Source organism: Magnolia sinica, chromosome 3 (genome assembly GCF_029962835.1).
Source record: "Magnolia sinica isolate HGM2019 chromosome 3, MsV1, whole genome shotgun sequence".
Taxonomy (NCBI): domain Eukaryota; kingdom Viridiplantae; phylum Streptophyta; class Magnoliopsida; order Magnoliales; family Magnoliaceae; genus Magnolia; species Magnolia sinica.
The window spans coordinates 108,432,960-108,447,759 of record NC_080575.1 but is presented as its reverse complement, the minus strand read 5'-3'; the positions used below and the strand labels follow the sequence as shown (position 1 = coordinate 108,447,759).

Sequence of the window (14,800 nt, the reverse complement as noted above, 5' to 3'; positions counted from 1 at the left end):
GCGTCACTTCGGGTAGGCCTTGTTAGGAGCTCCGAAGCATACGCTTACACGCGGTAGTGCACGCGTCCGGCTCCCTTTTACGTTTCCCATGCCGCTGCCTCCCGCAAACCCAAGGATGGATATGTGTGGCGAATGCACTCGCACGAGCACATTTTCTCTGTACTCGCGGATTGCATGTGCTGATTTAGAACACGTGGGAAATATCGAATCCTCCAATCAGGTGGGTCCATGTTATTGTGCCCGTTTGTAAAATTCATTGTATTTTTATTATATGAGAGGCTGTAAAATATATGTCGAATGTAGACCGTTAGAAAATCTTTCTTTTATAGGGAGTTTATTTTGGATAAATACTTACCATTTGAGGTCGCGATATCAATATAGTATGGCAAGCTGGATGAACGGCTTTGATTATTCCAAATTATGCCACATTAGCGCGTGTGGTCTGCGAGTACAAAATAGGGCACTCGCGTGAGTGTATTTTCAGAAGGCTGGGGAGAACATAGCTCAACGCGTGGAAAATCAACTTACACGTGGCTCATGAATATGGTACCACGTGGCATGTTACGACTAACATGGGATTACATGACTTCCCTGTAACCCTGTCGGCCGCGTGATGTATGTCATCAACTCCGTCCATCTAAAAATAAGTGATGTAGGTCATCTAATCCGTCCATCTAAAGATAAGGCAAATCAAAATTCAAGTGGGCCACATCGTAGGAAACTGTGGGTATTGAACACAACCATTGAAATATTCTCCGGAGCCACAGAAGTTTTCAATCATATTGATATTTGTTTTTTCCCATCGTCCAATCATCGGACCTAATGCAGACCTGGCTAGTTACCTTAACTCTCATATGATAGAAGACGGTAAAAGAAGCAACGGTGAGAATTTAACGAGCTAGTACCGTGCAGCTAGAAAACTGCCATAGGTGAAGTCTAAGGCTCTCAATGGAGCATGTTAGATCCGAGAGTTGTTTCACTTCAAATACCTAAATGCAGAGTTAGATCTTAAAATAGGTTAAATTAATTAAATTGATTAGAATTTACAAAAATAAATTTAAATTATATTTAGGCTAAATTCAGATTTAATAGCGAAATCTAATTGAATCTCAACCATTACATACTTCAAGCTTTCAACCGTTTCAACTTCCACTGTAGTGAATTTTATATGGTTGTTTGACTTCTATTAAGGCGTGTTTGAGAGTGTGGATTTGGAACCCCTGGATTTAAAATCCTTTTATTCTATTTGGCACCCTAATTGAGAATCAACTTTAATCCAAAAGTAGCTATTCATGATGATATATTTGCAGGAGTTTGAATTTAATTACTAAATCAATTATAATATCTATAGTTAGAGAACTTATGTAATTTTTAATTCAATAGTTATAATAAGCCTACTGAAATATATACTTTGCCAAAAATATAATAAAATTTCAAATCTTGAATAGGCCACAAGTACAAGATCACATCTGAGTGACTAACCAACGATTTTTAACCGTTGTTTTACATGGACAATGTTTGGATGACACTAATCATCGTATTAAAGTAATTATAGTGATGCAATTGATAATCTAATTATTTTAGCATATCATTATGGGTCATGTGTCCGATAGATTAATAGTCTAGTGATACATATATTACACATGCAATTATGAGAATGATTTTAGATATAATCCAAGGTCTCACCTTGATTTCAAACCCCCTCAAGGGATTTGAAATCCCTTAGGGTCTGTTTGGGCAATGGGATTAGAAGGGATTAGGTGAGATGGGATTCAAATAACATAATTATTATACATGGCAGGGATTATCCCCTAATATCATGGGATAAAATTAATGCCATGCTTTGTTGATAATACGGTGGTATATTGAATGAATATACCCACCATCATTTAAAATTACTGAGAATAACACATATGTGTTATATCTAAACCGTTCATTTGTTTTGTAACCTCATTTTATGGCATGGGCCTAAAAATGAGGTAGATCTAAAACTTATGTGGCCCCAAAGAAGTTTTCAACGGTAAGTATTCAATCTCTGTTGCTTTCTATGGTGGGGTCCACTTGAGCTTTAGATTTTCCTGAATTTTTGGCCCATGCTTTAAAATAATCTCGATAAATGGGTGGATGGTGTGGATATAGCCCACACATCATGGTGGGACCTACACAACTTGCTAAACATTGAGTGAAATTGGCACGGACCCAATGCAATTCCATTTAATGTAATTCCAAGCTTTTCCATTCTTCCCAAACAAGGAGTGGAATTGGCACAGGACCAGATGAATCCCATCCCTCCTAATCCCTTCTAATCTCACCGCCCAAACAGACCCTTAGATTTGAAACCCCCATTTATTTTATGGTCCTAAATGCCACTGGGGATTTGAAATTCTCTCAAATCCCCCTAAATCCATGATGCCAAACGACCTCTCATTTGGACTTCAATGATCACTAAATGATTTAAATTGAAAATATTCAAATTACGCTATTTTATTGCTACATTAAATATATTATCTTACACACTTAACTCATTAATAATTCTATTTTTTTCTCAAAAATCACTCTTATTAGAAAATTTTATCATCTGATAGTTTAGCTATTAAACAATTAACAGACAAATATTCGGTGGGGCGAGGAAACAACAAAACAGATAAGATTATCTTGGCATTCATTTTTAAAAGGTAAGCCATCAACCTAATGCCAGTGTACGGATGGACCGATTAATAGTCATCAACCACGTTTCCTGTGAAGATATATATGGCTCTACCGTATTAATGATTCTTTCGCATGTTGGATTTAGGTCGGAACGCATGTCCCATTTATTTAACAAATGACTTTGGCCTGGGCTGACCCCAGCCGGACCCGGCCCATTACCCCCTTCCATCCCTAAACCCGACCATCTTGTGGGTCCAACATGGATAGAGCATGGCTTGAAAACCATGCTGATTGGATGGACCTCAGTCATCTGATTAGCGTGACACTATTTTCTCTCCTCTTTTCGAACCATGATTTGAATGACTGGATTGGAAAGAATGCATGCCAAGTGAACGGCAGATAAATGTTTTTTTTTTTTTTCTTAATGAACGGCAGATAAGTTGATACCATGTGTAGGGTTCGATCAGTCGGTAGCATTGGCTTACATGGCATTTCCAATGCAATCTAAATATTAAAATCCCTACCACGCATGCTGAGGCCACTATTTGCAACTTAATCAGACGTGGGGCCCACCTAAGTCAAAAGGTGGCAGTTCTAACTCGTGACATATATCCGCCTGATCAATGATTCAACGGACAAGATCATTCCTGCGAAGAAAATGAAGACAGCTTTAGTCAAACCTACACTTAACAAATCAACGTGTTGCCCTCTGGTTGGTCTCTGGCTGCGAGAACAGCACAACTCTCCATTGAATCTAGATTGTAGGGCTAAAAGCTTCTAGAAACTCGTTGGCTTTTACAGTGTCCTACTCATCCGCAAATGCTGTAGGATTCTGAACATGGAGGGACATGTTCGATGATCCAATCCGTTAATTTGATGGACCACATCGTGGATAGGGGAACCCCTAAAAATCTTAGAGATTGAATGATCATAAACCTTTCGTCAGTACCCAATAAATAAACCGTCGGTTAAAGAGAAATGCCGCATAGGTCCGCAATCAACAGGCTGTCAGCTATTTAACGGTTTGGATTTCCGCACATCAGCAGCAGAATGTGTGTTTTCAATCACTGGACGTTTTGATCATCAATCACGGTCCTCCATCTGGCCCAACCCATTCTCTGGGGCTACTTTGCAAGAATAACACAAACTCAATGATCATGACCATCTACTCGGTCGCCTCTTTTTTGGTACAACCGTTACCTTTGCTTATCGATGGTTGGACGGTTAGGATGGTCCAATCTAAGTCAATCTTGAGAATCAAAGCAATCCAAGGGCATCCACAGAACTAGTAACCTTCACGTGGCATCAATTGTACGCTTACGATCGTCCAATCGTTGTGATAGGCTTGTGGTGAATGAAGATTGCATTGACGAAAGATCTGTTTGGATGCTCTATAAACTCAGGATCGCAATTCAATTTGCTTGTCCATCCAAACGGGATCCACATGCACTCCCTCCTTTAACCATGAATCAAAAAACAGGCCGATCCTTAACTCTAGCAGCCGCACTAGCATTGACGGTTTATAGGATACGCCCACACATGATTCGCATAGAGGGCCCACCATTATGTATATATTCCATCATATCCATTCGTATGAAACATCTGGCCCAGATGAGCGTACATGTAGTAGGTCAGGCCATTTTGAAACTTGGGTGGAGCCCAACACAATCAATGATGGTGTCTCCCTCCCAACTTTTCTTTCTTGTGTGGCCCATCTGAGTCATGGGCCGCCTTGATCTTTTGGGTCCATAGACAAAATAGTGAAGGAATTTATGATGATCGGAGTGGATGTCATCAACATATTACGGTGGGGCATACACCAACCATTTGCACTGGAAGATGTTTCTGCATTATTACATATACGAAGCGGATTGAATACTGAGTAACTCAGCACGTTAAGCAAACTCAGTGGGACCCACCATGATTTATGTATTTTATCCACTCCGTTCATCCATTTTATCAGATAATTTTAGGGCTTGAGCCTAAAAATGAAGTATATTCAAGCTCAATTGGACCACACTATATGAACTAGTGTGAATTGAACGGTTACCATTGAAAAATACTTAGGGACCACATAAGTTATGGATCAAGCTGATATTTATGTTTTCCCTTCATCCATTTCTGTGTGATCTTATAAACAGGTTGGATGAGAAATAAACATCACTGTAAGCACTAGAAAGGTTTCAATGGTAGAAATCATTATTTCCACTGTTTCCTCTGGTGTGGTCCACTTGAGATTTGGATAAGCGTCAATTTTATGATCAACCACTAAAATGATATGGAAAAATGGATGGACGGCATGGATAAACTACATACATTCAAGGTGGGCCCTACAAAGTTTTCTCAGTAAGATAAAAAGCGTACTGATTTCATTAATATATAACAATATATGAGTGATCCAAATCTTACGTGGAAAGTAGAATAAAAGTGGCGAAAACCGAGTCTTTCTTTTGACTCAGAAGCAAATACATCTCCCTTAAATCAAAAGATCACGCCACTTCTTAAAAACAATCTTTTGTTCTCTAATCATGTATCGTGGTTTGCTAGCTTCGCACGCAGCCACACGTGCCAGTTTACTTCGTACTTCCTGGTCCACATGATGGAAGAAACACCCGATTTTCTAGAGATGACTATTGAGAAATTTGCGACTGTAGCACCCATTTATGGCCAATTTACATTAGTAAGCCCACTTCTTTTTTACCTTGCAAGAATAAGCCCCATACGTGCGGACGGCTTCCCAAAGGTCGAAAATGCCCCTGCTTTTCCTTCCGCAGTAGTATCGGCCGCTGACGCTCCTCGAACTCCGAGTTGAACGAACGATTCAAAAGATATCAAAGTTACATGGGCCCACAGTTATGTATTTATTATATCCACAACGTTCATCCATATTTCGAGATGATTTGGGAGCATTATCAAAAAAAAAAAAAAAATCATACCCAAAGATCAACTGGACCACACCACAAAGAGCAGCGGGAAAATTGATTTTCACCGTTAAAAATTTTGTAGGGCCCACCATAACATTTATTTTCCATCCAATCTATTCATAAGGTCACAAAGACCTGGATGAAAAGGAAAAACAAATTTTAAAAATTTTGTAAGGCCCCCCATAACATTTATTTTCCATCCAATCTATCCATAAGGTCACGACGACCTAGATGGATGAAGAGGAAAAACAAATTTCATAATGATTCAAAACTTCTGCGACCCTAAAAGGGTTTCAATGGTAGACGTCCAATCCTCCACTGTCTTTTAAAGTATGGTTCACTTGATAGTTAAATTTATCTTATTTTTTGTCGCAAGACATAATACGAGTTCTCCAAGTAGATGGACGGTTTGGATATAACACATACCTCATAAAAAGACCCACAAAAAGCGGTAAGAATTACAACATGAAAAAAAGAAAAAGAAAAAGAAGAAGCCGGGAACCTATGGCTACGGATTATAACCATAGTCATAATGCAACCGGTGGCTATGTATCAAAGGTCTTTCGATATGTACTTCGGTATGTATTGAAGGTCGATACGACCGAAAAATGTTCAGAACAGTCTAAGCAAGTTTGCCTAAAAAATTCTGCAATTTTCGATACATATCAAAGTGTATTCAATATGTATCCAAGCTATGGCTACGGATTATATCCGTAGCCATAATTGTAGTCAATAAAAGTCTATGTAAATTTATTTATTTATTTTTACATGGAGAACTTTATTCTACCTACAATTTTCTCTAATACATATTTATATAAATATGTATATATAAGCATATAAAATTTTTTTCTCTCTTTTTTTCATTTCTTTCTTTATTCATTTAACAAGAATATCTTCTAAACCAAAATTATTTACTTGACGTACCATATATGATTTTGGGGTATGTGAAGCTACTTTAGCCAACTAACTTTGTTATTTTCCAAGATTCCATTAAGTCTATGGTTGAAAATTCATTTCATTTGCTTCTCGGACAATTTCAATCAGTTTGCGGTCAATTTCATTTACTTCGCAATCAATTCCATGCATTTCACAGTCATTTTTGACGATTTCGTTTAAATTCACGGTCATTTCCATGCACTTTACGGTCAATTCCTATCACTTCATAGTCATTTCCACTCATTTCAAGGTCAATTCACTTCACTTCACAGTCATTTTCATGCATTTCACAGTCATTTTCGGCGATTCCGTTTAGATTCACGGTCATTTCCATGCACATCACGGTCAATTCCCTTCACTTCACAGTCATTTCCATGCATATTACGGTCAATTCACTTCACTTCACGGTCATTTCCATGCATTCATGGTCATTTCCATGCATTTCACGGTCATTTGCAGCGATTTTCTTTAGATTCACGGTCATTTTCATGCACTTCACAGTCAATTCCCTTCACTTCATGTTCATTTCTATGCATTTCACGGTCAATTCGCTTCACTTCAGGGTCATTTCCATTCATTTCACGGTCATTTCCGGCGATTCTGTTTAGATTCACGGTCATTTCCATGCACTTCACGGTCAATTCCCTTCACTTCACGGTCATTTCCATGCATTTCACGGTCAATTCGCTTCACTTCAGGGTCATTTCCATGCATTTCACGGTCATTTTCGGTGATTCTGTTTAGATTCACGGTCATTTCCATGCATTTCACGGTCAATTCCCTTCACTTCATGGTCATTTCCATACATTTTACGTTCAATTCGCTTCACTTCAGGGTCATTTCCATTCATTTCACGGTCATTTTCGGCGATTCCTTTTAGATTCACGGTCATTTCCATGCACTTCACGGTCAATTCCCTTCACTTCACGGTCATTTCCACGCATTTCACGGTCAATTCGCTTCACTTCACAGTCATTTCCTTGCATTTCATGGTCATTTTCGGCGATTCCGTTTAGATTTATGGTCATTTCCACGTACTTCACGGTCAATTCCCTTCACTTCATGGTCATTTCGATGCATTTCACAGTCAATTCGCTTGACTTCACGGTCATTTCCATGCATTTCACTGTCATTTCCGGCGATTCCGTTTAGATTCACGGTCATTTTCATGCACTTCACGGTCAATTCCCTTCACTTTACGGTCATTTCCATGCATTTCACGGTCAATTCGCTTGACTTCACGGTCATTTCCATGCATTTCACGATTATTTTCAGCGATTCCATTTAGATTCAAGGTCATTTCCATGCATTTCACGGTCAATTACCTTCACTTCACGGTCTTCACGTTCAATTCGCTTCACTTCAGGGTCATTTCCATTCATTTCACAGTCATTTCCGGCGATTTTGTTTAGATTCATGGTCATTTTCATGCACTTCACGGTCAATTCCCTTCACTTTACGGTCATTTCCACGCATTTCACAGTCAATTCGCTTCACCTCACCGTCATTTCCACGCATTTCATGGTCAATTCGCTTGACTTCACGGTAATTTCCATGCATTTCACGGTCATTTTCGGCAATTCCGTTTGGATTCACGGTCATTTCCATGCACTTCACGATTAATTCCCTTCACTTCACGGTCATTTCCATGCATTTCGCGGTCAATTCGCTTCACTTCACGGTCATTTTCGGCGATTCCGTTTAGATTCATGGTCATTTCCATGCACTTCACGATCAATTCCCTTCACTTCACGGTCATTTTCATGTATTTCACGATCAATTCGCTTCACTTCAGGGTCATTTCCATTCATTTCATGGTCATTTCCGGTGATTCCGTTTAGATTCACGATCATTTCCATGCACTTCACGGTCAATTCCGTTCACTTCATGGTCATTTCCATGCACTTCACGGTCAATTCGCTTCACTTCAGGGTCATTTCCATTCATTTCATGGGGTCATTTTCGGTGATTTCGTTTAGATTCACGGTCAATTCGCTTCACTTCATGATCATTTTCATGCATTTCACGGTCATTTCTGGCGATTCCGTTTAGATTCACGGTCATTTTCATGCACTTCACGGTCAATTCCCTTCACTTCACGGTCATTTCCACGCATTTCATGATCAATTCGCTTCACTTCATGGTCATTTCCTTGCATTTCACGGTAATTTCCGGTGAATCCGTTTAGATTCACGGTCATTTCCATGCACTTCACGGTTAATTCCCTTCACTTCACGGTCATTTCCATGCATTTCACGGTCAATTCGCTTCACTTCACGGTCATTTCCATGCATTTTACGGTCATTTCCAGCGATTCCGTTTAGATTAACGGTCATTTCCACGCACTTCATGGTCAATTCCCTTCACTTCATAGTCATTTCCATGCATTTCATGGTTAATTCGCTTAACTTTAGGGTTATTTCCATTCATTTCACGGTTAATTCAGCGATTCCGTTTAGATTCACAGCCATTTCCATGCACTTCACGGTTAATTCCCTTCATTTCATGCTCATTTCCATATAGTTCACGGCCAATTCGCTTCACTTCGCGGTCATTTATATGCAGATTCATGGTCATTCCCTTGCATTTCATGGTCAAATGACTGTGAAATGCATGGAAATAACTATGAAGTGAAGGGAAATTGAATGTGAAGTATATGAAAATGGCCGTAAATCTAAACAAAATTGTCGAAAATGACCATAAAATGCATGGAAATGACCATCAAGTGAAGTAAATTGACCGTGAAATGCATGGACATGGCCGTGAAGTGAAGGGAATTGGCCATGAAGTGCATGGACATGACCGTGAATTTAAACAGAATCGCCGAAAATGATTGTGAAATGAATGGAAATGACCATGAAGTGAAATACGTGGAAATGGCGGTAAAGTGAAGGGAATTGCCATGAAGTGTATGAAAATGACCATCAATTTAAACGAAATTGTTGAAAATGACTGCGAAATGTATGAAAATGACCGTGAAGTAAAGTAAATTGACTGTGAAATGCATGGAAATGACGCTGAATCTCAATCGAATCGCTAAAAAAGACTGTGAAATGATATTGCCCGTGAAATGCACAAAAGTTACGTGAATTTAAACGAAATCGTAGGAATCTATACAAAATCGGATTTTCTAGAGATGACTATTTCCAACCAGATGCAACTCTCAGATCTTGCACACGTGTTCCACACGTACGTGGGATTACCAAACATCATGATTAGCCGTACCAAGGCTATCACCGTCCAAAAATTCCAAATCTCCGACGTAATAACAGTCCAAGGACCACGTGTCCCACGCATGACATTGCAAAAGGGGTTGCACCTGCAATATTATAATACCCCAGAACCGAAAATGGCAACCTGTAATCGTTTTTCCTTAGTTTAAGATTATGAGAATTAATTCATATACTCTGGCCGTGCACCAAAGACCGTACACATGCCTATAGCCAATGCACGTGTGTTACACACCTGGTTCTTCTGCCTTGAAAATGAACGGTTATTATCATAGCCCTTTATAATCAGACGGTTGACATATGCAATCTGATAGTTAATTCGGGCACCCACATCCAAGGGTTGCCCCATCACATAAACAAATTAGGAATGTTGACAAAAATCCAAATCCAACCACTAGATTCCCAGCGTATCTTATTGCTATGCATATTAACAAATCAGACAGTTAGGGTATCTACTCAACAGCTCCACAAGAGTTTTGGACTATGGCCCATCTAAAGTGAGACCCATGATTTTAACGGTCTAGATTCATATACATATATGCCACGTGTACAGAAGCAGCATGCAGAGTACCGAATCTATATATCCTCTTACTCTGCCAGAGTATATTAAGAGTATGAAGTATCTCGGCTTGCCAATGTATCGTGTGCGTCAATCTCTAAGTATAAGGTGGACAGCTGTGTATAGGAACAGATGGTGAAGAGGCATTGGGTGTGCTGCCCCTATCAGGAAAACGTCAACCATCCACTAAATTCGATTCCCTATATTAAGTGAAATGTAATTATTTAATCGGATGGTTATCAAGGTGTCCTGAAAAGGGCCACCAAGTCCCGATGGCTATACATCATCCCTACCCTTACGTGGCCATAGCTCGAGGGTCCGGCCCATTTTTTAATTGAGAAAAATCTCAATCCTGTCAATCGCACAATCGTCGTACGTTTGGACACTTGATTAGTTTTACAGGACATGTCACACAATTCCTGGGCATTACTTACATTCCCAAAATGCCCTCTGCGAGATATTTCGCCTGTAGATGTTCTGTGGAATCAGGTGTAGAGGAATGACTATAGGTTCAGAACTTAGTGGGGCCCAATAAAAATGTAATAATTCAATCCAAAGCTTGCATCTAGTGGAGCTCCTCATGAGAATAATAAATATTAAGAATCATTAGTGAATAAAATTCAGTTGGAACACACTGCAGGGAGAAATGGACGATTATGACTAAAAGCTATATATACATTTGTTGTAGGCCAACTTAAAATTGGAAATGGATTTAGCTTAGTGGGTTCTTTAATTCTGCTAGGTGGAACCAGATGAGTGGCTTGGATGACAAATAGATAACACGGGGGACCCTGCATACCATCTGAAAGGTTGATTCTATGGTGAGTGTTCCCCCTCCCTGTTGTTCCCATTGTTCCCTTTGTTGTGTGGCCCACCGGTGTTGTGGGTCAGGATGGATTTTAAGATCTAGCGGATGAATGACACTCACAGCTCACCTATCAGGTCCTTACTCGTTTTGTGGGTCCCACATCTCCCTGCTGATAGGGATCCGCCATCTGATCCTTTTGGTGTAAAATCCAGAATCCAATCTGTATATGTGATTTGTGAGATGTTATTCCAAGCATCTACCTCTGCTTTATTCGTGTATGTATTATTCCTCGTACGGAGGATTCGTTTGCTAACGACGATATTGCTATATGCATAGGGCTAACCTCCTGTGTTAGTTTGTATCATAGATAAAATGGTGGTGACCCATAATCCTCGAACGTGCGGACGGATTATGGTTCACATATTAAAATTATCTGAAAAAATCGTTGAACGGCGTGGATAAAACACTTACATCACGATGGACCCCACGATGGATTACGGTCCGGGCGGGGGTAGGACGCAATCCGGGTCCGTGTAAAATATACATAATAGGTACGTATGAATAGGAGGCGGATTGGGTAGCTAATGGACGGTGCTCTGTGAGCCCCACCATGATGTATGTGTTTCATACACGCCGTCCATCCATTTTCCCAGATCATTTTATGTTACGAGACAAAAAATAAAGAGTAGATTCAAATCTGAAGTGGACCACATCACGGGAAACAGTGTTTATTGAACGGCCACCATTAAAAACATCTTGGAGGCCACGAAAGTTTTTCATCAAGCTGATATTTGTTTTTTCCCTTTATCCAGTTATGTATGACCTAATCAACAGGTTGGATGTCAAATAAACGTTACAGTGGACCGTAGAAGGTTTTTCACGGTGGACAAATAGTGACTAATATTTTCCTGTGGTGTGGTACACCTGAGATTTGGATCTGCCTCTTTGTTGGAGTTAAGCCATAAAATGATCTGAAAGAATGGATGGACGGAGTGGATAAAACAGGTACATCATCGTCAGGCCATAAAGTACTGACCAGCAGCCACTGGCTACTGTCAGCGTCACTATTAAAACCGCGTCCGTATGAATATACACACGTGTATGTACGTATGGGTCTACATGAGACGCTAATCGTTTGGCACCTTGGATTGGAGGGGATTGGAGCCGATTAGAGGGGGTTTCAAATCCCCATGGTTGTTTGGCAGCATAAAGCAACTGGGGATTGCCAATCTAGGGGGTTTCCAATCCCCTCTTTGAGGGGGTTTGTAATCCAAGGTGAGAGCTTGGATTACACCTAAAATCATTTGAATAGTTGCATGTATAAATGTATGTCACTATACACTATCATTCTACTGGGCACATGGCCCACTAACGATGATCAGCACCGTCCAAATATTGTTCATGTAGATCAGCACCGTCCAAATATTGTCCGGCACCGTCCAAACATTGTCCATATCAATCAACGATTAAAAATCGTTGGTTAGTCACTCAGACATGATCTTGTGATTGCGGTCCATCTAAGACTTGGAATTTCATCACTTTTAGACAAAACATATATTTTAGCGGGCTTATCACAACCATAGTGTCAAAAATTATATATCTCACTAATTGGGGATATTAAAGTTGATTTAGTAATTAAATTCAAACCCCCGTGAATATACCATGTATAGGTATTTTTGAATTAAAGTTGATTCACACTCAAGGGTACCAAACACACCGAGAGGATTGCCAATCCAGGGGGTTTCCAATCCTGGGGGTTGCGAATTTAGGGGGTTCCAAATCCACGCTCCCAAACAGGCCCGCAAAGGTAAAAAATCTCCATTAATTTAAAAAAAGAAAAGAAAAGAAAAGAAAGGAATACAGGGAGAAAGGTAGAAGGGCATTTTGGACACAACCCATGATCGACAACAAGATGGGATATAGGTGTTTTGATGTTGACATGGAATTGATAAACTGAGGTAAGGTATATATATGTATGGATGTATGTATTTATATCATATCACTCATGTCATCCAAGTTGGGAGAGAGCTGAAGAGCTGAAACACCAACCTTGGGTGAGAAAATGGCTGAGTCCTTTGGGTGGGGAGGTGTGAAAGATGGATGGAGAAAGGGACCATGGACTGCTGAAGAAGACAAACTGCTCATGGCCTATGTTAGCATGCATGGGGAAGGAAGGTGGAACTCTGTCCCTAGGCTTTCAGGTAAAACTCACTGCCCATGGTTCGCTTGACTCAGTTCATGACTCAGCTGACTGAGTTAAAAGTCTAGTCAAAAAGTTTTAACATTTATTATTACTTAATTAGTGATTTATTTATTTATTTTTAAATTTTTGGGTGGTTAGGGTTGAGGAGGAATGGCAAGAGCTGTAGGTTGAGGTGGGTCAATTACCTAAGGCCAGATCTGAAGAGGGGCCAAATCACTCCCCATGAAGAAAGCATTATCATAGAGTTACATGCAAGGTGGGGTAACAGGTGAGTTGTCTAACATTGGGTCACATGCATGATACTAGATATATGATTTTTATTATAGATTTTTTGTATTTTATTTTATTACTGTGAACAAGATTCAATGCCGGATACTTACCATTAACGCCTGGTATTTGTGGTGAACGATACCTTATTTATAACACCCATTTCAAACATTGATTGTGAATTACTAATAACGCGCAGGTGGTCGACGATTGCACGGAGCCTTCCTGGGAGGACTGACAACGAGATTAAGAACTACTGGCGAACTCATTTCAAGAAAAGTGAAAAATCATCTCGGAGGCTCGAGAAGCGAAAAAATTATGTAATAAAACGACAACGACAACGACCACAGAAGAATAAAAGGGAGGAGGAGGAGGAGCATCAAGAACAACCTCAACAAGTTGACATGAGAAAGATAATGTCCCAATTCGAAGAGAATGACTATGGAGTGTCCTCAGTGCAAAGTGGGCCAGAGATGGTTTTCTTCTGGCCGCAGACGGCATCTGAGGACCAATGCTTATCCTCAATTTTCAATGGGGAGGGCTCTTTGCCAGATGATGGTCTTTGGGATGGTCTATGGAATTTGGATGACGTGGATGGGGTGGCCTATGACCAAACGTGTGTGGCAAGAAACACGCAAGAGCCGAATCAATGGACGTGCTTGTATCCAGGATATTTGGGGCCACATATTCCTATGTAAGAAGGGAATATAGAAGGTTACCACTCTATGCCTACTTGATATTGTTATAAAAAAGAAAAGGAGGAGAAAAGCTCTCTCTCTCTCTCTCTCTCTCTCTCTCTCTCTGAGATTCAAATGTTTTGACACTATGGACAAATAGGCTGCAGATTAAAAGTTAGGATCTACCAAACTGGGAAAGGTTTAGGGAATCAACCATCCAAAGTGGGCAATCAGATCAACTGCGCCTAGATAATCAAACCATGGGATCAACATGCGCAGAATAAGGACCTAAATGGGGTAAATAATCCGCGTCTTCAATCTGATTTTCTCATGCCAGAAATGGATAATTGAGTAAACAGACATCGATTGCAAGCCTTACGCAGTATCAATACAACTTTTCAGCTGAGCATTGTATGATTCACCTGTCTGATTTACACATGGAATTTTGACCCTAGCTGCCCATTAAGTGGCTACTAGAATCATCATACCAATGTGATTATGTGATTACAGGACCATCCAAATGGGACAAATAACTTCGATGGTCTAA

At 40.0% G+C, this 14,800-nt stretch overlaps 1 protein-coding gene across 1 annotated transcript; it reads left to right on the top strand.

Moving 5' to 3' along the window:
• Positions 1-13,130: 13,130 nt before the first annotated feature.
• On the top strand, positions 13,131-14,295 carry LOC131238690 (transcription factor WER-like). Its single transcript, XM_058236305.1, has 3 exons — positions 13,131-13,307; positions 13,448-13,577; positions 13,776-14,295. The coding sequence occupies exons 1-3, from the start codon at positions 13,169-13,171 to the stop codon at positions 14,272-14,274; spliced, it is 768 nt and encodes a 255-aa protein (XP_058092288.1). The 5' UTR covers positions 13,131-13,168; the 3' UTR covers positions 14,275-14,295.
• Positions 14,296-14,800: the final 505 nt, after the last annotated feature.

Coding starts and splice junctions, on each gene's coding strand:
- LOC131238690 (XM_058236305.1), top strand. CDS start 13,169: ATGGCTGAGTCCTTTGGGTGGGGAGGTGTGAAAGATGGATGGAGAAAG. Junction 13,308..13,447: donor CTCTGTCCCTAGGCTTTCAG/GTAAAACTCACT, acceptor TTGGGTGGTTAG/GGTTGAGGAGGAATGGCAAG. Junction 13,578..13,775: donor CATGCAAGGTGGGGTAACAG/GTGAGTTGTCTA, acceptor AATAACGCGCAG/GTGGTCGACGATTGCACGGA.